Source organism: Carassius carassius, chromosome 22 (genome assembly GCF_963082965.1).
Source record: "Carassius carassius chromosome 22, fCarCar2.1, whole genome shotgun sequence".
NCBI classification, from domain to species: domain Eukaryota; kingdom Metazoa; phylum Chordata; class Actinopteri; order Cypriniformes; family Cyprinidae; genus Carassius; species Carassius carassius.
The window spans coordinates 31,186,485-31,209,929 of record NC_081776.1 but is presented as its reverse complement, the minus strand read 5'-3'; the positions used below and the strand labels follow the sequence as shown (position 1 = coordinate 31,209,929).

Here is a 23,445-nt window from a genome sequence, read left to right as displayed (position 1 = left end):
CAGCTGTTTGAGTGTGGCTGAGGATCGGCGTCCCAACACTAGAGAGAACTATTCGAAGCCCTCCCAGTCTTTGATCCTGCCGAGGTATCTGGTTTAAATCCAGATATTCAAGATCGAATCATTACAGTACAGTAGTGTAAAGTACAGTATACAGTAGTGTACTTCTACTTCAGTGGATGTGGAGATGTGGCTTCAGACTTCTGATGATGCTGACTGACAGATTTAACACCAGAGACCGACTCACATCCACTAGGTTTTCTGATGTATTTAATGTATTTTAACTTTATTTTCTGATGCAGTAATGCCACTGATTGTAAATTACTATATTTACTACTAAATTAGTTTTAATATAATGCATTTATTGAAGTGTTTGAGTACCACACAAATTAATTCATTTAATTTACAGTTGTTAAAATTACCATATTTATGTTTATTTATTTGAGCATGCATAATGTATTTCTTGTTGAATGATCTGTACAAATTATAAATAAATATTTCCTGCACCTTATTGGATTTACTAAAAAAGACCTGGCTTTGTTTAACAAACCAGTTGTCCCAATATGATTTGTAAGAAGTGAATATTTGTTATGTTATGTGTCATATTTTTTCTAATCATTAGTTACTGCACAGACACATCGATGACATGACATCAGTTGTCAGGAGTCAACGATGACGTCAGCAGCTGCCAATCCGATTCTAATGTTCATGAAAACTAGGGAAAATATTCCTGCTTGCTACTGACCAAATGATTGTTTATACTGAACTGATGGGAACGGCGATGCGCTCCACAAGCACAACATAATGTTCGTTAATGTTAGAAATCAACTGTACATTTACCAATCGATTTAAGCACTTGAAATACTTACAAACACAAACCTTTCTTCAGCTGAATCACAAGTGCAGGAGTGCGGCGCAGCCTGATGACGTCACACCGGCAGACCAAAATAAAAGTCCTGAGACGTTTCAAGTCCAGACATTTTACAAGTGGAGCAACATCACTGTAACTACAAATGACCTCTTTGTATATCTTTTCAACTGCCTCTTTCATTATACAGTTAGGTGCTCATCATATTACTGCATTAACACAAACAGGACATTTTCAGTCAATATTAATCACCTAAGTTAAAACTTTAGACTCTGAGAAGACCAGTGTGCTAGTGCTCTCTAAATGAGAGTCAGTTTGCACTATTAAAGTCCTATTGAAGGTTAAAATGTTTATTTCACCACTATTAAAGCGGAGGAGATTAGTTCACAGCAATCCGTCACTCCACATTAAAACAGCATTTATTGTTTGAATTCTGTACTAAAATGGGCAGAATTTGAAACGGAGACTTTGTTTCATATCAAAAGTCACAAAACACAAAGGTTACTGTGATTTATTGGATGGGAGGCAGTGGCGTACGGGACACCCCCGTGGTGCATGGGGTCCCCGGCCTTTTGTGGCCAATTCATTCCCTCATTTTACTAAATCTTGTGCACAACTCGTTTCCTCCTTTTAAGTACATTGTGTGTTGCTTTTATTCAACTAAATCCTGGCAATCAGTTATATCGTGTGCACAGTGTAGTAAAACAAACAAATTAGTAAAATCAATGTTCCCTGCATTAGCTGAAAACAGGCTAGAATCAAGAATCAATATTGTTTCATAAAAATACCTGAAGCACTTGATTAGTTGGATAAAAAAAATTGATAAGCATCCATGTAGCTGTAAGATTCAATGTGTGAGCTCCTCACATAACCTGGTAATGAGATCCTGGACAAGAACTTATCTCAAATTCTCTCTTTCTCAAATCAGTTACCATTACAGTCTCCAGCCAATCCAAAACATGTCTGCCTTTTCAACCGTCTCCACCATTTTTGGATACTTTCTCCAACTCTTTATGACATTTAACTTCAGGTTCTTGGCAAGGATCAGTATCAGGGCTGACGAAGCAGCTCAAATGTGCGTGCATGAATCAGATCTACAAACATACTTCTACTTCACTCATAAGTTATTTTAATCTGCCGTCAGACTATCAGAGATGTTGCCATAATGCATTGCTATGGGTTGCATCTTGCTTACTTGACCAACAGATTGTCATTCTGAGACCGCAAGCTTGATGCTTTCTCATAAAATACATATAAAATACAAGATGATTATATCTTATTTTATTTATATGACTCTCTGCACATCCCTGTTCACACTGGTTTGACTTGAAGAACTTATCTTCTCAGACTAAAGATACGTGAAGAGCTTCCCTCCCGTGTGAGTCCTCATGTGGCTGTAACGGGATCCTTCATTGGTGAAGCTCTTCCCACACTGTTTGCACGTGTACGGCCTCTCTCCAGTGTGAACTCTCTTTCCGTGAGAAGCTCATGGCTTCTCGCCGGTGCTCCTCAAGGTTAGTGTTGTTTGCGCAGCTCATTCCACAGTGCCGGCACATGACGGTTTCTCTCCAGTGTGAGTCAATATGTGCTTCTTAAGGGGATTACTGTCGGTGAAACTCTTTCCACACTGATGACATACACAGCAGCTCTCTCTCTCTCTCTCTCGAGTGAATCCGCATGTGATTATTAAGGCTTTCTTTACGAGTGAAACTCTTTTCGCACTGATCACAAGTGAACGGCTTCTCTCCGGTGTGAGTTTTCATGTGTGTCTGAAGATTTCCCTTTCGAGTCAGTGTTTTTCCACACAGTTTGCAGGTGTACGTCTTTCCTCCGGTGTGAAGGCTCTTGTGGGTATAAAGGGTTCCTTGATGTGTGAAGCTCTTTCCACACTGATCACATGTGAACGGCTTCTCTCCAGTGTGAATATTCATGTGAGCCTTCAGATTTGCTTTCTGAGAGAAACTCCTTCCACACTGTTGGCAGGTGAAACATTTTCTAGCTCCAGTCTTCTGAGCTCTTTTATCAAAGAAAGATTTTTCTCTGGTTAGGAAATCTGTTTGATTCAGATTATGACTCTCCTCTTTCAGCGACATCATGTCTAAAGCAGAAAATGACAAATATATGTTTAAAACCATCAATATAACAGTAAGCAGAGATAACAGGCTCAGATAAATAAAGGCCTCCTCCACAGGAAAGTTTTTTTTTTTTGTCAGTTGAACAGTACTTAAAGGGTTAGTTCACCCAAATAGCAAATTTATGTCATTAATAACTTACCCTGATGTTGTTTCAAACCCGTAAGACCTCTGTTTATCTTCTGAACACAGTTTAAGATATTTTAGATTTGGTCCGAGAGCTCTCAGTCCCTCCATTGAAGCTGTGTGTACGGTCTACTGTCCATGTCCAGAAAGGTAAGAAAAACATCATCAAAGTAGTCCATGTGACATCAGAGGGTCAGTTAGAATATTTAGAAGCATCGAAAATACATTTTGGTCCAAAAATAGAAAAAACTACGACTTTATTCAGCATTGTCTTCTCTTCAGTGTCTGTTGTGAGAGAGTTCAAAACAAAGCAGTTTGTGATATCCGGTTCGTGAACGAATCATTCGATGTAACCGGATCTTTGTGAACCAGTTCACCGAATCGAACTGAATCGTTTTAAACGGTTCGCATCTCTAATACGCATTAATCCACAAATGACTTAAGCTGTTAACTTTTTCAAACAAACCAATATCCCGGAGTAATTCATTTACTCAAACAGTACACTGACTGAACTGCTGTGAAGAGAGAACTGAAGATGAACACCGAGCCGAGCCAGATAACGAACAATAGACTGACTCGTTCACGAGTCAAGAACCAGTTGCATCGGTTTTCGGATCACCAGTAGTTCTTTCGGACAGTTCGATTCAATAAACCGGTTGAAGAAAACTGTTCACAGGTTCTTTTGCGCTCAACGTAATGGCGTCATTGGCGATGATTGCCCTTGATTCAAGCCTTCGGTTTACCCGCGCTCATAACACTAGCACAGAATCAGTTCAGAATCAATCACCAAAAGAATCAGTTCGGTTCAGACACTCTGTGTGTCGGTCTGCTTCACACTGAATCACACATGCGCAGTATCATCAGCTCCTCGGTTCTCGAATCGGACGCGTCTGACAGAAACGGTTCTTGACTCGTGAACGAGTCAGTCTATTGTTCGTTATCTGGCTCGGCTCGGTGTTCATCTTCAGTTCTCTCTTCACAGCAGTTCAGGCAGTGTACTGTTTGAGTAAATGAATTACTCCGGGATATTGATTTGTTTGAACTCAGAGGGAGTGTCAGCCACATGTTAACAAAAGTTAACAGCTTAAGTCATTTGTGGATTAATGCGTATTAGAGACGTGAACCGTTTAAAACGATTCAGTTCGATTTGGTGAACTGGTTCAAAAAGATCCGGTTACATCGAATGATTCGTTCACGAACCGGATATCACAAACTGCTTTGTTTTGAACTCTCTCACAACAGACACGGAAGAGAAGACAATGCTGAATAAAGTCGTAGTTTTTGCTATTTTTGGACCAAAATGTTTTTTCGATGCTTCTAAATATTCCAACTGACCCTCTGATGTCACATGGACTACTTTGATGATGTTTTTCTTATCTTTCTGGACATGGACAGTAGACCGTACACACAGCTTCAATGGAGGGACTGAGAGCTCTCAGACTAAATCTAAAATATCTTAAACTGTGTTCAGAAGATGAACGGAGGTCTCACGGGTTTGAAACGACATGAGGGAGAGTTATTAACGACATAATTTTGCTATTTGGGTGGACTAAACCTGTAATCATTCGGTGTCCTCAAACATCTCTAGTGGACCTTATTTACTTAGCTTGTTACTAATTCATGTTTAAATATCTGTTGTTAATTGTATCCTGTAATATAGTACATTTACAATTAGTCATTTAGCAGGCACTTTTGTCCAAAGCAACTAACAAATGAGGACAGTGGAAGCAATCAAAAACAACAAGAGAGCAATGATACATAAGTAAAGATATATAACAAGTCTCAGTTAGCATAAACACAGTACACGTAGCAAGGGCTTTTAAATAATTTAATAAATAAAAAGAAAACCGATATAATAGAAAAAAAAATTGAGCAAGTTAGTGTTAGAGGTCTTTTTTATAATTGTACAATAAATGAAAATAAAATAAAATATTAAAAAATATTAGAAAGGTAGATTTATTTTTTTAAAGAATAGAATTAGAATAGTGAGTGTTAAAGTTAGAGGGTCAAATAAAGATGGAAGAGATGTGTTTTAAGCCGATTCTTGAAGATGGTTAAGGACTCAGCTGCTCGGATTGAGTTGGGGAGGTCATTCCACCAGGAGGGAACATTTAATTTAAAAGTCTGTAAAAGTGACTTTGTGCTTCTTTGGGATGAACAATCAAGCGACGTTCACTTGCAGAACGCAAGCTTCTAGAGGCACATAAGCCTGAAGTAACAAATTTAGGTAAATGGGTGCAGAGCCAGTGGTAGTTTTGTAGGCAAACGTCAATGCCTTGAATTTTATGCGAGCAGCTATTGGAAGCCAGTGCAAATTGATAAACAGAGGTGTGACGTGTATTCTTTTAGGCTCATTAAAAATTAACCTTGCTGCTGCGATCTAGATTAATTGTAAAGGTTTTACAGAACTGGCGTACAATTATAAAAAAGACCTCTAACACTAGCTTGCTCTATTCTTTTTCTAATATATCTGTTTTCTTTTTTTTGTTTTCTTGTTTAAAAGCCCTTGCTAAGTGTACTGCATTTATGCTAACTGAGACTTGTTATTAATTGTAAAGGTTTGACAGAACTGTCTGGAAGACCTGCCAAGAGGGCATTGCAATAGTCCAGCTTGGACAGAACAAGAGCTTGAACAAGGAGTTGTGCAGCATGTTTCGAAAGAAAGGGCTTGATCTTCTTGATGTTGAATAAAGCAAATCTGCAGGATCGGATAGTTTTAGCAATGTGGTCTGAGAAAGTCAGCTGATCATCAATCATAACTCCAAGGCTTCTAGCTGTTTTTGAAGGAGTTATGGTTGATGTGCCTAACTTGATGGTGAAATTGTGATGGAACGATGGGTTTGCTGGAATCACAAGCAGTTCTGTCTTGGCAAGGTTGAGTTGAAGGTGATGGTCCATCATCCAGGAAGAAATGTCTGTTAGACAAGCTGAGATGCGAATATCTACCGTCGGATCATCAGGATGGAATGAGAGGAAGAGTTGAGTGTCATCAGCATAGCAGTGGTATGAAAAGCCATGTTTCTGAATGACAGAACCTAATGATGCCATGTAGACAGAGAAGAGAAGTGGTCCAAGAACTGAGCCCTGAGGCACCCCAGTAGATAGATGTTGTGACTTGGACACCTCACCTCTCCAAGATACTTTGAAGGACCTATCTGACAGGTAAGACTCAAACCATTGAAGTGTGGTTCCTGAGATGCCTTTTGCCAGTAGGGTTGATAGGAGGATCTGGTGGTTAACCGTGTCAAAAGCAGCGGACAGATCAAGCAGGATAAGTACTGAAGATTTGGATTCCGCTCTTGCCAGTCTTAGGGCTTCAACAAATGGGAGCAAGGCCGTCTCAGTTGAATGTCCACTTCTGAAGCCAGGAGGTTGTTGTGTGTGAGAAATGTAGAGACTTGGTTGAACACAGCTCGTTCAAGTGTTTTTGCAATGAAAAGAAGAAGGGAAACTGGTCTGTAATTCTCTAAAAGACATTATTTTAGGGTGGGTTTCTTAAGTAGTGGAGTTATACGATCCTGTCTAAATGATAAGGAAAAAACACCAGTGTGGAGGGATGTGTTGATGATGTGAGTGAGTGCAGGTATAACTGCAGGAGAAATGGCTTGAAGGAGATGAGATGGAATAGGATCAAGCGGGCAAGTAGTAGGGTGATTAGAAAGGATGAGTTTGGAGACTTTGCCTCAGAGAGTGAAGAGAAGGATGTAAAAGAGTATGTTTTCTGGTGAGATGTGCTTGACGGATTGTGGTGTGGAAAATTTTGCAATGGTGTTTTTAATTTTATTAATGAAAAATGTGGTGAAGTTGTTAGCTATTAGAGATGAAGCAGGAGGGAGAGTAGGACGACAAAGGAGCGAGGAAAATGTTTTTAAAAAGTATGCAAGAGTTAGACAAATTGTTACGTTTTTAATGTAATTTTTATATAGTAAATTATTATTTTTTTCATAATAATGGTATACACTGAAACCAATATATTTTCTTAGTTATTATACAAACCCGATTCCAAAAAAGTTGGGACACTGTACAAATTGTGAATAAAAAGAATGCAATGATGTGGAAGTTTCAAATTTTAATATTTTATTCAGAATACAACATAGATGACATATCAAATGTTTAAAATGAGAAAATTTATAATTTTAAGTGAAAAATAAGTTAAGTTGATTTTACATTTCATGGCATCAACACATCAAAAAAAAGTTGGGACAAGGCCATGTTTACCACTGTGTGGCATCCCCTCTTCTTTTTATAACAGTCTGCAAACGTCTGGGGACTGAGGAGACAAGTTGCCTAAGTTTAGGAATAGGAAGTTTGTCCCATTCTTGTCTAATACAGGCTTCTAGTTGCTCAACTGTCTTAGGTCTTCTTTGTCACATCTTCCTCTTTATGATGCGCCAAATGTTTTCTATGGGTGAAAGATCTGGACTGCAGGCTGGCCATTTCAGTACCCGGATCCTTCTTCTATGCAGCAAAAGTGTTTTTGGCCACTAGCTTTGTAGATGCGTGTGTCACACATTACATGCACGTTCTTGCCTTTGACTACAATGAATTTAAAGTAGTGCTTATATCTCCACCTTGAAAATGCCAACTTTTCATCGGATTGCTCCTGACTCGCCATTTCTCCTGCTGCTGCGAATCTCTGTGTAGCTGTTGCGTGTGTGTGACTGTGTGTGTTTGGCGCCGCTGGCGCGTGTGTGTAAAAACACTGGCTCTGATTGGCTACCATGAAACACATGACTCTGCCTTAGCCAATCATAATCGCTTATCTCGTTATTAACCCACCTGCTCACTCGCTGTGTGAGCCAGGGGTGCGTTCGGACTGCATATTAAATCAATGCATAGTAACGCACCGCATTTAACATTCAGTAACGTTAACGGCGTAGTAACGACGGGGAAAGTAATTAGTTAGATTACCCCGTTACTGAAAAAATAACGTCGTTACCTAACGCCATTCTTTTAAACGCCGTTATTCCAAACACTGATGGTGCCTTTCCAGATGTGTAAGCTGCCCATGCCACACGCACTCATGCAACCCCATACCATCAGAGATGCAGGCTTCTGAACTGAGCGCTGATAACAACTTGGGTTGTCCTTGTCCTCTTTAGTCCGGATGACACGTCGTCCCAGTTTTCCAAAAAGAACTTAAAATTTTGATTCATCTGACCACAGAACAGTTTTCCACTTTCCCACAGTCCATTTTAAATGAGCCTTGGCCCAGAGAAAACGCCTGCGCTTCTGGATCATGTTTAGATATGGCTTCTTTTTTGAACTATAGAGTTTTAGCTGGCAACGGCGTATGGCACGGTGGATTGTGTTCACCGACGATGTTTTCTGGAAGTATTCCTGAGCCCATGTTGTGATTTCCATTACAGTATCATTCCTGTATGTGATGCAGTGCTGTCTAAGAGCCGAAGATCACGGGCATCCAGTCTGGTTTTCTGACCTTGACCCTTACACACAGAGATTGTTCCAGATTCTCTGAATCTTTAGATGATATTATGCACTGTAGATGATGATAACTTCAAACTCTTTGAAATTTTTCTCTGAGAAACTCCTTTCTGATATTGCTCCACTTTTTTTCGCCGCAACATTGGGGGAATTGGTGATCCTCTGCCCTTCTTGACTTCTGAGAGACTCTGCCACTCTGAGAGGCTCTTTTTATACCCAATCATGTTGCCAGTTGAGTTGCAAAATGGTTGTCCAGCTGTTCCTTAGGTGTACATGTACCTGTCCCAACTTTTTTGGAAAGTGCAGGTCTCATGAAATATAAAATGAGCCAATATTTGGCATGACATTTCAAAATGTCTCACTTTCAACATTTGATATGTTATTTATATTATATTGTGAATAAAATATGTTTATGAGATTTATAAATTATTCTATTCCTTTTTTATTTACAATTTGTACAGTGGCTCAAATTTTTTTGGAATCAGGTTTGTATAATGAAAATCTCAAACTTCACTAAATCAGCAATTGCATGAACAGATGTTTTCAAAAAGACTGTAATTCAGTTTTGAGAATGAAAACCAACCTGTTTGTTCCTCAGTCTCTTCATGTTTGAATGTTTCTTCAAACTTCATGTTTTCTCTCTCCTCTTTAATAAACTCCATCTTTATAACAGTGTGTGTCTCAGTCTCTTCATGGTTGAATGTTTCTTCAATCTTCATGTCTTCACTCTCCTCTTTAATAAACTCCATCTTAATAATAGTGTCACGTTGATCTCAGTCACTTCAGCAGATGTTTTTCCTGTGTGTTTAAGATGAGAATAATTAACAGAAAGAAAAATAAACCCAAACTAAATCTCTAGAGCCCCTTTCACACTGCACATTGGTCTGGGAAAATTGCTGGAATATTGCCAGATCACCCTCTGTGTGAATGCAAACACGTCATTGTATAATAAGCTGCTCAAGCAAGCAGCAAAACATTTAAACACAATAATTAGCCTACTTTTTGTTGTTAAAATAATTAAAATTAAAACACCACAGACAGAAACAGTCTCGTGCATTTTGCATTTAAATCTTTATCACAAGCAATCCCACGGGTCTTAATGAACTTTGTTTTTGTGCTTCCATAAAAGTGAACATATATATTGTTTTCCTTGTTTATCTAAAAGTGCTCTTTTTCTCGTTTTAAACCTAGCCAAAAACCCATGTGACTGCGTTTCCATGTCAATCCATGTTCATTTTTCCCACGAACAATGCGCTTTCACTTTAATTCAGCGCCTGCAGCACAGCAAAAATAGACTCAGCACGTTAACAATCAATGCACTGCTGCAGACCCACCGCTCCTTGAACACCCTGACCGCAGCCTCATGCAGCTGGAATCCGTTAATACAAATGTGTGAAACATGCGTTATAACGTAATACCAGAGCACTGCTAGTAGTCGCTGCTCAGAAGTTCAACATTGTAAAGGGTCCATCTGAAACAGTGTCTCGCAGCATAACATTCGTTCCGAACGCTGAGTAATTAAATACACCGGTATGGCGGTATATTCAAAATTAACATTGTAACGAAAATATACACCGGTTTTCAGTATGAACCGGTTTACCACCCAGGACTACTAGTAATATTGCCGGGTTCAGTCCCAGAACGATCTCTGTGTGAACAAAAGCCAAAACTTTATTTTATTTTTTATTTAACCTTTATTTACCCAGGTAAGCACATTGAGAACACTTTCTCATTTACAATGGCGACCTGGCCAAGATAAAAGCGTCGAGGTACAAAAGTTACACATTAAATTACAAGACAAAACAGATCAAACATCAGATCAAACAGACAAAGACTGCCATGGTGTATTAAAATGTACAAACACATATATTAATGACTAAAGTACGGAGGTGTTCTTATTCTCCATAGTTTTTACTGTATCCCAGAACTTTCTAGAATTAGTGTTGCAGGTGGCAAATTTCTGTTTAAAGAAGCCAACCTTAGCATTCCTGACCGCCTGTGTGTATCGATTTCTGACTTCCCTAAAGAGTTGCTGGTCTCTGGGGTTGTTCGATGCTAATGCCGTACGCCACAGAATATTCTTATATTGGTTAAGGGCGGTGAGTTCAGGAGTGTACCATGGGCTGTATTTACTTTTAGTTCTGAGCCTTTTGTACGGGGCATGCTTATTTAGAACAGCTAGAAAGGCACTTTTAAAGAATGACCAAGCATCCTCAACTGTAGGGATAAGATCGATATCCTTCCAGGGTACCTGGGCTAAATCATATAAAAAGGCCTGTTCGCAAAAATGTTTTAGAGAGCGTTTGTTTATGATAAGAGGAGGCCTTTTGGTTGCAGACCCATTACGGACACATGCAATTATGCAGTGATCGCTGATGTCTTGGCTAAAGACACCAGAGACGTATTTAGTGGGCATATTAGTTAAGGCAATGTCTATGAGAGTGCCCTTATTTGCAGATTTTCGGTTATATCTAGTGGGTTCGTTAATGATTTGCGTGAGATTGAGGGCATCAAGTTTGGAAAGTAAACTGGATGAAGCATTAAGCATGTCCCAATTTAAATCACCCAGAAGTAAAAACTCAGAAGATAAATATGGAGCAAGCAGTTCACATAGGTTGTCTAGGGCACAACTGGGTGCAGAGGGGGGTCTGTAACAGGTGGCTACAGTCAGAGACTTGTTTCTAGAAAGATGGATTTGCAAAATTAAGAGCTCAAACTGTTTTGGCAGAGACCTAGATAAAATGACAGAGCATTGTAGAGCCTGTCTACAGTAAAGAATGACTCCACCTCCTTTTGTAGTTCTGTCTTGACGGTAAACATTGTAATCCGGGATTGAAACTTCTGAATTTTTAATGGATTTCCTGAGCCAGGACTCAGACACTGCTAAAATATCAGGATTAGTTGAGTGCGTAAGGCAACAAATAAATCCATTTTAGGAAGTAGGCTTCTGATGTTAATGTGCATGAACCTCAAATTATTGCTATTACAGAAGTCTACATAAGAGAGCCCCTGAGGGGTTGGAGTGACATTATTTGCTACAGGTCCAGGATTTAATTCAATGTCACCTGAGCAAAGTAAGAGCAGTGTAAGAATTCTGCAAAAGGCATTCAGAATAGGGCGTTTAGAGCATTGGGCAGGGTAAATATGTAAAGAAGACTTTTGGGCAGAATGGAATATATTCATTGCCCTATAGGCAGACAAAGTTATAGTACAGTAAGTATATCGGGGGGGGTAAACCTATGTGTAGAGTGACAAAGAAACAGATTCCATCTCTAGGGGAGTTGTATAAACCAGTTGAACTAGTAAAGATCTCGGCAAAATTAGTGAGAGGAGTAAAGTGGATGTCTGTGCTATCACGGCTGTCTGGTCTATACTGAAATTGGACAATAAAAACTAACTCAAGCAACAAAAGGCAAAACATATTGACATAAAATGCAAGCAAAAAAAATAAAAAATTGCGCTGCGCGTAAAAATTATGAGCGCGCGCACAAATAACAACAAAGATGCTGAGTTCTTACGGTATGTTGGAGAACTGGTTTTCCAGGTTCGAATCACAAAATCAGAGGAAAATGTAAATAGTGTTAACAATCAAAACAGTAACGTTAGGGAAAATGTAGCTAGTGTGGACCATAGACGGTGTGGACCCGCTAATCCAGGCAGCTAGTCCCGTCAGCTGGTCAAAGGATCCGTTTCAAAGGTGAACTTCACGTCGGAAAGGCACACTGAAGCGTCGTTGTGTAGTCCTGTCGGCAAGACACTCGCGATGGACCTGCAGAGCTCCGAGAGGACAACGCTGGAGATTGAGGACGCCTGCCAGCCAGCCGACCAGGTCGAGGTAGACCGAACTCCGTTGACCTGCTACGAGGTGCTGTAATGTATGCAGTTGCGGCTAGTCAGCTACTAGTCAGTAGTTGATGACTGTTACTGGCCCGATGGTTGGCTATGATAATCCAATAAATTGAGGAGTGATCCTGTATCACCGTGCAATCGTGGGTATCAACAATGTAATAGAAAGATAGTCCCAGGATGAGCAAATAATGAAGCCCACTGGAGTGCGTGCGAGAGTTGTTTTTATAAAAACAAGATTATAAAAACGACGTGCACGTTTAAAACAATAGACACACTATGTACACAGATGCGATACAAACATGTCTTGAACTCGAGACGCCATCTTGACTAATGCCATAAACGGTGTGTCATAGTCATGACGCACATTATCACGCGACTCTTTTAGCAGGTGTTTTGAAGGCAGATCAATGTTTGTGTTGAAAAAATATATGCAAACTGTAATGAACCAGAGATCAGGTAGTTCCTCACTTTCTGCTGAGATTGTTCGCCATGTAAACAATACAGTCGTGGCCAAAAGTTGAGCATTACATAAATATTGGAAATTGGAAAAGTTGCTGCTTAAGTTTTTATAATAGCAATTTGCATATACTCCAGAATGTTATGAAGAGTGATCAGATGAATTGCATAGTCCTTGTTTCCCATGAAAATTAACTTAATCCCCCAAAAATATTTCCACTGCATTTCATAGCTGTCATTAAAGGACCTGCTGAGATCATTTCAGTAATCGTCTTGTTAACTCAGGTGAGAATATTGGCGAGCACAAGGCTGGAGATCATTATGTCAGGCTGATTGGGTTAGAATGGCAGACTTGACATGTTAAAAGGAGGGTGATGCTTGAAATCATTGTTCTTCCATTGTTAACCATGGTGACCTGCAAAGAAACGCGTGCAGCCATCATTGCGTTGCATAAAAATGGCTTCACAGGCAAGGATATTTTGGCTACTAAGATTGCACCTAAATCAACAATTTATAGGATCATCAAGAACTTCAAGGAAAGAGGTTCAATTCTTGTAAAGAAGGCTTCAGGGCCTCCAAGAAAGTCCAGCAAGCGCCAGGATGGTCTCCTAAAGACGATTCAGCTGCGGGATCGGAGTGCCACCAGTGCAGAGCTTGCTCAGGAATGGCAGGAGGCAGGTGTGAGCGCATCTGCACACACAGTGAGGCCAAGACTTTTGGAAGATGGCCTGGTGTCAAGAAGGGCAGCAAAGAAGCCACTTCTCTCCAAAAAAAACATCAGGGACAGATTGATCTTCTGCAGAAAGTATAGTGAATGGACTGCTGAGGACTGGGGCAAAGTCATATTCTCCGATGAAGCCCCTTTCCGATTGTTTGGGGCATCTGGAAAAAGGCTTGTCCGGAGAAGAAAAGGTGAGCGCTACCATCAGTCCTGTGTCATGCCAACAGTAAAGCATCCTGACACCATTCATGTGTGGGGTTGCTTCTCATCCAAGGGAGTGGGCTCACTGACAATTCTGCCCAAAAACACAGCCATGAATAAAGAATGGTACCAAAACACCCTCCAAATGAAAGAAGATAAGATTGGGATTGTTTGGTCTTGGGCCAAGTAGCTGCATTCCAATTAACACGACTACTCTCTTAGTCCATTCTGGTCTCTGAATCGATCCATTTGCCTTTGCAAAGCTGTGAGCTTCTCCGTGATGTTATCCATATTGCAGTAAATAGTCTCAGTCTCAGTGCTGACTGCTCTGCCCACTGCTTCAATCATGACGGGCAGCCTTGTGAGGCTTTGGACAGCTGTTACCATTTTCTGAATCCTCTATAAACCAGGGCAATGCCTAATCCCATCAGCAGAAGACCTGTTATTGTGGTTCCGAACAGGTAGATATCTTCAATGTTCTCCATGGAAGGAGCCGCCAGACACACAAGCTTCTCGTCAAGAAGATGGTGTCAATTGCATTGAGAGACCAGTTGATCAAATCCATGATTTTTTAGATTTTTTTATTTTGAAGAGCAGTGCGGAGAGAGTCTCTCAAAGTATAAGACAATAGATGAGACGAGAGGAGCAAAGCAGGGAAGGTAAGGGGGACAGATCTGACCTAGGATAGATCCTTGTTGAACTCCATATTTTATTGGTGATAAATAAGATGACTACCCATTTAAGTAAACAAAATAGTAGCGATCAGACAGGTAGGATCTAAACCATCTTAGAGCCTGCCCTTGAATACCTCAGCAACCTCTTCCAGCAATCCAACCAGTTTGGTGAAGAACAATGCATTTTCCAGCACGATGGAGCACCGTGCCATACGGCAAAAGTGATTACTAAGTGGCTCGGGTACCAGAATGTTGAAATTTTGGGTCCATGGCCTGGAAACTCCCCAGATCTTAATCCCATTGAGAACTTGTGGTCAATCCTCAAGAGGCGGGTGGACAAACAAAAACCCACTAATTCTGACAAACTCCAAGAAGTGATTATGAAAGAATGTGTTGCTATCAGTCAGGATTTGGCCCAGAAGTTGATTGAGAGCATGCCCAGTCGAATTGCAGAGGTCCTGAAAAAGAAGGGCCAACACTGCAAATACTGACTCTTTGCATAAATGTCATGTAATTGTCGATAAAAGCCTTTGAAACGTATAAAGTGCTTGTAATTATATTTCAGTACATCACAAAAACAACTGAAACAAAGATCTAAAAGCAGTTTAGCAACAAACTTTTTGAAAACTAATATTTATGTAATTCTCAAAACTTTTGGCCACGACTGTACACTTTGTTGTATTTTCCTGTCAAAATAGCGGAGTTCCTATGATTTTTTTTTCAGCTTTTAAGAACTGTTGGGTTTTCTAGTAGTGGGTGGAGCTAATGCGCAAACGACAATCCCATTGGCTGGTGCTCACCTATTATCGTCCCTGTTTTGATTTCAGTTCGAGCGAACGGACACAACCGGATTAATATTCATGAATTCGGTAGCTCGCTAATCCTTAGTACATTTTATAATGTGCTTATTAGTAGAATTTGTATTATTATTATTATTATTATTATTATTATTATTATTATTATTATTATTATTATTATTATTATTATTATTATTATTATTATTATTATTATTATTACTACTACTACTACTAGGGGAAGTCGTGGCCTAATGGTTAGAGAGTCGGACTCCCAATCGAAAGGTTGTGAGTTCGAGTCCCGGGCCGGCAGGAATTGTGGGTGGGGGGAGTGCATGTACAGTTCTCTCTCCACCCTCAATACCACGACTTAGGTGCCCTTGAGCAAGGCATCGAACCCCCAACTGCTCCCCGGGCGCCGCAGCATAAATGGCTGCCCACTGCTCCGGGTGTGTGCTCACAGTGTGTGTGTGTGTGTTCACTGCTCTGTGTGTGTGCATTTCGGATGGGTTAAATGCAGAGCACAAATTCTGAGTATGGGTCACCATACTTGGCTGAATGTCACTTCACTCTCATCATTATCATCTTATAAGTATTATTTTCTTCTTTTTTTTTTTCAGAAACACTGAATGTCCAACAAAGCACCACCACCAGCCCAGTTAAATTGTTCAGTTAAAATATCCATGCATTCAAACATGTTAACCAAGTTTTAATTCTAATTACTAAAGTGATCACGAGCCCCACAGTAACCCAACATTAAATCAGTTAACTGACCATCCACAGCTTTAATCGATCGCATCTCTTATTGACAATAAATCGATTAGCCTCTCGCACGTGTTGAGTGACTAGTAAGACAATTCTCAAATAACTATTATGATGACTTTTGTTTCACCCGCTTAAATGATAAAAGTACTTGCGCTGTAAAATTTATTAAGACTGTGTCTGTTCCCCGAATAATGAGGTCAAAATATAAATATAATGTAGGATCTAGAAAAAATCTTATTGTGATTAAACCAGAAACATGTAAAGTAAATGAACAAAAACAATTTTTAAAGTTTGGGCTCATAAATATTAGATCACTCACACCCAAAGCAGTTATTGTAAATGAAATGATCACAGAAAATAGTTTTGATGTACTCTGCTTGACTGAAACCTGGCTAAAACCAAATGATTATTTTGGTCTAAATGAGTCTACTCCACCAAACTACTGTTATAAGCATGAGCCCCGTCAGACTGGTCGTGGAGGAGGTGTTGCAACAATATATAGTGATATTCTCAATGTTACCCAGAAAACAGGATACAGGTTTAACTCTTTTGAAATACTTCTGCTAAATGTTACACTGTCAGACATGCAAAACAAATCTAATGTATCTCTTGCTCTGGCTACTGTGTATAGACCACCAGGGCCGTATACAGAATTCCTAAAAGAATTTGCAGATTTCCTCTCAGACCTTCTAGTTACAGTTGATAAGGTGCTAATCATGGGAGATTTTAATATTCACGTTGATAATACAAATGATGCATTAGGACTTGCGTTTACTGACCTAATAAACTCCTTTGGAGTCAAGCATAATGTCACCGGGCCCACTCATTGTTTTAATCATACACTAGATTTAATTATATCGCATGGAATCGATCTTACTGCTATAGATATTGTACCCCAATGTGATGATATTACAGACCATTTCCTTGTATCGTGCATGCTGCATATCACTGATATTAACTTTATGTCTCAGTGTTACCATCTGGGCAGAACTATTGTTTCAGTCACCAAAGAAAGATTCGCAAATAACCTGCCTGATCTATCTCAACTGCTATTTGTACCCAAAAATACACATAAAAAACAGTATGTCCAGCTATAGACAGGCTCTAAAAACTGCTAGGGCAGAGCATATCCACAAACTCATTGAAAATAACCAAAACAATCCAAGGTTTTTATTTAGCACAGTGGCTAAATTAACAAATTACCAGACGCCACCTGATTCAAATATTCCACCAACGTTAAATAGTAATGACTTTATGAATTTCTTCACTGATAAAATAGATAACATTAGAAATACAATAGCGAATGTAGATTCTACAGCGTCTAACACTTCAGTTTCATCCATCGCACCCAAAGATAAACTGCAGTGCTTTACAAATATAGGACAGGAAGAGCTAAATAAACTTATCACTGTATCTAAACCAACAACATGTTTATTAGATCCTGTACCCACTTAATTACTGAAAGAGTTGTTACCTGTAGCCGAAGAACCGCTTCTCAATATCATTAACTCGTTGTTATCTTTAGGTCACGTCCCAAAATCATTCAAGCTGGCGGTTATCAAGCCTCTTATTAAGAAACCAAAACTAGATCCTTGTGAACTGGCAAATTATAGGCCTATTTCAAATCTTCCATTTATGTCTAAAATTTTAGAAAAAGTTGTGTCTGCTCAGTTGAGCTCATTCCTGCAAAAAATTATCTGTATGAAGAATTTCAGTCAGATCAAGGCTGCATCTCATTTCTAGTCTTACTTGATCTTAGTGCTGCGTTCGACACCATAGATCATGACATACTCATAGATCGATTACAAAACTATACAGGTATTCAAGGGCAGGCTCTAAGATGGTTTAGATCCTACCTGTCCGATCGCTACCATTTTGTTTACTTAAATGGGGAGTCATCTCATTTATCACCAGTAAAATATGGAGTGCCACAAGGATCCGTCCTAGGTCCCCTTCTATTTTCAATATACATGTTGCCCCTTGGTAATATTATTAGAAAATACGGGATTAGCTTCCACTGTTATGCTGATGATACTCAGCTATATATCTCAACGAGACCAGATGAAACCTCTAAATTATCTAAGCTAACAGAGTGTGTTAAAAATGTAAAAGATTGGATGACAAATAATTTTCTCCAATTAAATTCGGATAAGACAGAGATATTAATTATTGGACCAAAAAACACTACACAGAATCTTGTAGATTACAAACTGCAACTAGACGGATGTACTGTTACTTCCTCTACAGTCAGAAATCTGGGTGTTATATTAGACAGCAATTTGTCTTTTGAAAATCATATTTCCAATGTTACAAAAACTGCATTCTTCCATCTAAGAAACATTGCCAAGCTACGAAACATGTTATCTGTTTCTGATGCAGAAAAGCTAGTTCATGCATTCATGACCTCTAGACTGGACTATTGTAATGCACTTCTAGGTGGTTGTCCTGCTTCTTCAATAAACAAGCTACAGGTAGTCCAAAATGCAGCAGCTAGAGTCCTTACCAGGTCAAGAAAATATGATCATATTACCCCAATTTTACAGTCTCTGCACTTGATACCTATTAAGTTCCGTATAAGTTACAAATTATCATTACTTACCTATAAGGCCCTAAATGGTTTAGCTCCTGCGTACCTAACTAGCCTTCTACCACGCTACAACCCATCACGCACCCTAAGGTCACAAAACGCTGGACTTTTGATAGTTCCTAGGATAGCAAAGTCCACTAAAGGAGGTAGAGCTTTCTCACATTTGGCTCCCAAACTCTGGAATAGCCTTCCTGATAATGTTCGGGGTTCAGACACACTCTCTCTGTTTAAATCTAGATTAAAAACACATCTCTTTCGCCAAGCATTAGAATAATGTATATTAAATTGTGAGTGTAGTTGTATCTGATCAAATGTGCATTCTTATTCTTTAGCTTGGGTTAAACTAATTTTACTTTGTTGGATCAGCAGCTATGCTAATGATGTCTCTATTTGTTTCTATGTTTTGCCACGGGATTTACACAAGCTCCAGTCTGGATCCAGAACACCTGAGAAGAGATGATGCTGACCCTCAGAGGACCTCAGATGATGCTAACCCTGAATCAACAACAGAACTAACAAATATTGCTACAAGTGTGACTGAATCATATAATAATTATTATTAATTATTAATAATATTAATAATGTTCATCGTCTGGCTGACTACGTCTAATTTTTCTAAAAATCCTGTCATACGTGCACAAACTGACAGTCACCACTTATAAGCTACTACTAAATATTGTAGAAACATAATTTTCTTTAAAGTTGCTTTGTAACGATTTGTATTGTAAAAAGCGCTATACAAATAAACTTGAATTGAGTGATCACGAGCCCCACAGTAACCAGACATTAAATCAGTTAACTGACCATCCACAGCTTTAATCGATCGCATCTCTTATTGACAATTAATCGATTAGCCTCTCGCAGCCCAACATTAAATCAGAGAAATGTGAAAAGGGCTTAGGTCCCTCTCAATCAGATCCCTAGAAAGAGAGTCAGAGTGAGTTAATGATTAAATCATTAACAAAGCATCTTAACCACACCAATTCTAACATCTTACTTCAACTAAATATAGTCAATAGTAATTAATATTATATAATAGCAATCTTTTAAAGTTCTGAACACTACACAACAATCAGTCACACACAAACATCAGAAGCAGCAGCTTCAACGTGCTTCACAATTTTTCTATTTATTCACTATAACTAACGCGTGGACCACAAGAGAGATGACAAGACAATTAATGAAGACCGTTAAATGTGTTATCAGAATAGTCTGAGGTAGTTTCAGTGAATAATCCTCCTGGTTTGACAGTTATCACATTGCCTAGGTTTTGTCTCTGTATCAACTCTATTAACTTGCTACATAATGGAGCAAATAAAGACGTAACTTAAAGGGTAACTAAACCCCTGGTCAGAGCCTGACTCCACCCACTAACAATATTTGAAAAATGCTGAAAAGTGGGCAGATCACAGCGGAGATAGAGGGGATGAACCGAGGGCGGGGCTGAGCGAGAGCGGCGTGATCCTGAGACCCGCAGTGACGGATTGATTGACAGCAGCTGTCAGAGACGCTAAAATGGAGAGTGGCTGTAATGACGCAAGTAGCTTTGCAACAGAGCGATCATTTGAAGTAGAGGACTTTTCTCCCCCACCTTCACCTGAAGTGGAGGATGTCGAGGTGTCTGTTCATATCAGTTCGAGCCGCTGGATCAAACTGCTGTCTTAACTCCCGCACCGCGTCGCTTTTCAGCGCGAGCTGTGTGGAGAAGCCCATTTCCACTTCCATTGCGTTGGAGAAGCAATCCCGTGTAAAATGCAGTCTGCACACTCGAGCTCTAGGCGGGAACTTACGGTCTTCCAGGCCAAATGCATGCAACCACTGGTGCTTAATTTTAAAGTCTGCTGGTAAACTATGCAGTCCAGCAGTGCTGTCGCAACCAGCAACACACCTCCGTACCATCCTGACCACTGTACTAAATACAGATAAATCTACGCTAACTTGAAGATATAAATAACTCTATAATTGCTATGCTAAATAGATGCTATATTAGTCTATCCTGGTCGTTACCAATACTCGCAATTCCAGCTGCTGACTCACTACAGTGATTTTGATGGTTTTATACTGCCAAGGGCGTGGTAGCTCGTACCAAGGGGCGTGGTGAGCTGGAAACTGCTTACGTCACCTGCCACCGCAACATCCAATAGGAAAAATCAACTGCAGTAGCTACCGTTCAACCTGAAGAGGGCAGCACTCACACGTTTTTACACCATATATCATAGAATTAAAACACTTTATACTGAAATGTCAAAAAAGTTACTCGAATCAATGAACAGCACTAATAAAGCCCCATTCTTATAGATCATTAACTAAAAAAAGTTGGTTTAGGGTTTAGTTACTCTTTAAATACATACATGGTTGGAGTTGTAAAATTGGCAAGATATTCACAGATTCGACTTTTCCGGATCAATAACTCGCGAGCAAAACGTTTTTAATTCATGAATTAGGCCTCTTTTCACTCGTAGTGATGTAGTAAACGAGCTCAAAGAGTTTGCCTGAAAACAAGCGTTCCTCCGCTCTGTACAAAATACGTTGATCTCAATGCGCTGGCGTCTGAGAGACAAGTCCGAAGGGACCGTCTGTAACTCTGCAGTTAATGAGTATTTTATTAGTAGCCTAAGCTTTTTCTCGTCTTGCACTTTGCAGACGGTCCCTTCGGACTTGTCTCTCAGACGCCAGCGCATTGAGATCAACGTATTGTTTTCAGGCAAACTCTTTGAGCTCGTTTACTACATCACTACGAATGAAAAGAGGCTTAATTCGTGAATTAAAAACGTTTTTCTCGCGATGTATTCAACCGGAAGAGCCGCATCTGTGAATATCTTGCCAGTTTTACTCTTGGTCGAGATATTTACGACGAGCTGGTTCACTTAATAGGGAGTGAAACGAGACGCCTTTTTCTGTTTCTCATGTTATTCTTTCACTCACGAGAAATTACAAAAATTAACATCGGATAAAGCATTTCCGTTTACCTTGAAAAACATCCACTTTTCCATGGATTTAAACACAAAGTGGTTAAAACACCTTCTTCAGCCAAATCATAACAGAGCCGGAGCGTGGCGCAAGCCTATGACGTCACATCGGCATACCAAAATAAAGGTCCTGTTTCCCACGCGTAATTATCAATATCGACTGATTCGTAAAATGTTATTGTAATGATTTATTTGGCCATATTGCCCAGCCCCATGTCTAATATAAAGCCTTATCTGCCTGCAGATGATAGACAGCTTTTGATTGAACATATGAGGAAGTACACTGACAGGGAAAAGCCCTGAACATTAAAAGGGAAAGAGAAAAAAATATAAGGCTGTGTTCAGAAAGTGAGGAAGATGTCATTTTAGTTAAGACTCATGGCAGTTAGTAAAGAAGTAATGTAATCAGTTAGTCTTTTGACTTGGATTATTTGCTTAAATTTGATATTTAATACAAACTCCACAGCATTCTTTTAAAATGGGTGTTTTTTTCCTCCCCACTTTGCAACACTCAAATATCACGATGTTTTGAGGGAGCTCGAGAACAAAGGTATCCTTAAAACTCTGCACGCACCACTCACAACATTATTACACAGGCCACTGAACTCATACACACTCATCTCACTCTTGAGATAGTTTCTAAAATTGTTACAAATTATTCTATCATTCTCCATCTATCCTGTTGGTACATTATATCATTATAAGGCCAGCCGTTATTATTTCTAAATGTAATAAATGCAACTTATACATGAATTATATATTTTTTTTCTCTCACAAACTTATTTTTAGCGTGTTAAAAAAAAAAAAAACGAAAATAGGCGATTAATCCGTTAAAATTTGTTACTCTGGGTTAACAGTAATTATAATTATTACACACTTCAGAGCAGAGCCATTGCATCTGAAAATGCCTTCGTTCATCACATTTACTTCACGCACTCTGGCGCAGATCAAGCCTCCCGCGATGCTCAGCTGTGGACGATTTAAAAATGTTTGATATTAAGGTTGCTGTCCCATTTTATACAGGAGTTTTTCATGTAAAAAATTGAATTATATTGTAAGTTCTAATTATATTATTAACACAAGTTCATTTAGGCTATTTAACATGCACTGTGACATTTTATCCTTTTTACTTATAAACTCCTTGAGAATTTAAAGTCAGTTTAATAGTATTTAAATTCAAGTTAAAAAAAATAAAGTTTTTCATTGCTTAAATTATTTCTATGAATTAATAATATGTTATAATTTTTATTCTTGTAGAAAATAAGTGTTTATTATTAAAAAAAAATAAGGGACAATCAAAATATTGTTCATATTTTTTTTGCTTCACCTATTTATGTAGGCTACAATTATTCTTAAAAATTAATAAATAATAATAATAAAATAATGTCATTAAAAATACCATTGGCCTGAGTAAATTTGACCATTATAGAATCGTGACTTTAAAGGTTCGTGATTAACGAGGTGAAAATACTGTGACATTACTAAAGGCATGGATTTTAGAGCATAACAACTGAAGGTCTATGAAACATTTTTTTAAACAATGAAACTTAAAGTTTTGAACTAAAATATATGTATATTTTCAATGTGCTGTTAACACATAGTTGACTAAACGCTAGGGCTGGGTGATGTATCGAATATTAGCGATAATATCTGAATAATTTTGACGACAATGTATTGTGAATATCAAATATTTCAAATTCAAGCATACTTTCCCAAAAGAACACGCCGAGCATCCAAAAAAGGAACATGTAACTGTGGACTGCTCTATGCGCCTCTACTGCGGTGATATCAAGAGTTTAAATCTCCGAATCAGAGCTTCCCTGTTACAAGGATACATTTTCTGCCCGCCCTTATTTGAAGC

The 23,445-nt window shown here is 39.0% G+C and overlaps 1 protein-coding gene across 2 annotated transcripts; it reads right to left on the bottom strand.

Moving 5' to 3' along the window:
• Positions 1 to 2,366: 2,366 nt before the first annotated feature.
• On the bottom strand, positions 2,367 to 21,710 carry LOC132098505 (gastrula zinc finger protein XlCGF49.1-like). 2 transcript variants are annotated; one of them, XM_059504597.1, is made up of 3 exons: positions 21,585 to 21,710; positions 9,152 to 9,366; positions 2,367 to 2,963 (listed from the first exon to the last, which is right to left on the bottom strand). In XM_059504597.1, the coding sequence occupies exons 2-3, from the start codon at positions 9,315 to 9,317 to the stop codon at positions 2,467 to 2,469; spliced, it is 663 nt and encodes a 220-aa protein (XP_059360580.1). In that variant the 5' UTR covers positions 9,318 to 9,366; positions 21,585 to 21,710; the 3' UTR covers positions 2,367 to 2,466. The 2 variants fall into 2 exon arrangements, with proteins under 2 accessions (XP_059360580.1, XP_059360581.1); XM_059504598.1 differs by lacking the exon at positions 21,585 to 21,710 and adding an exon at positions 16,029 to 16,096 and having other exon boundaries at positions 9,152 to 9,368.
• Between the last annotated feature and the right edge of the window lie 1,735 nt (positions 21,711 to 23,445).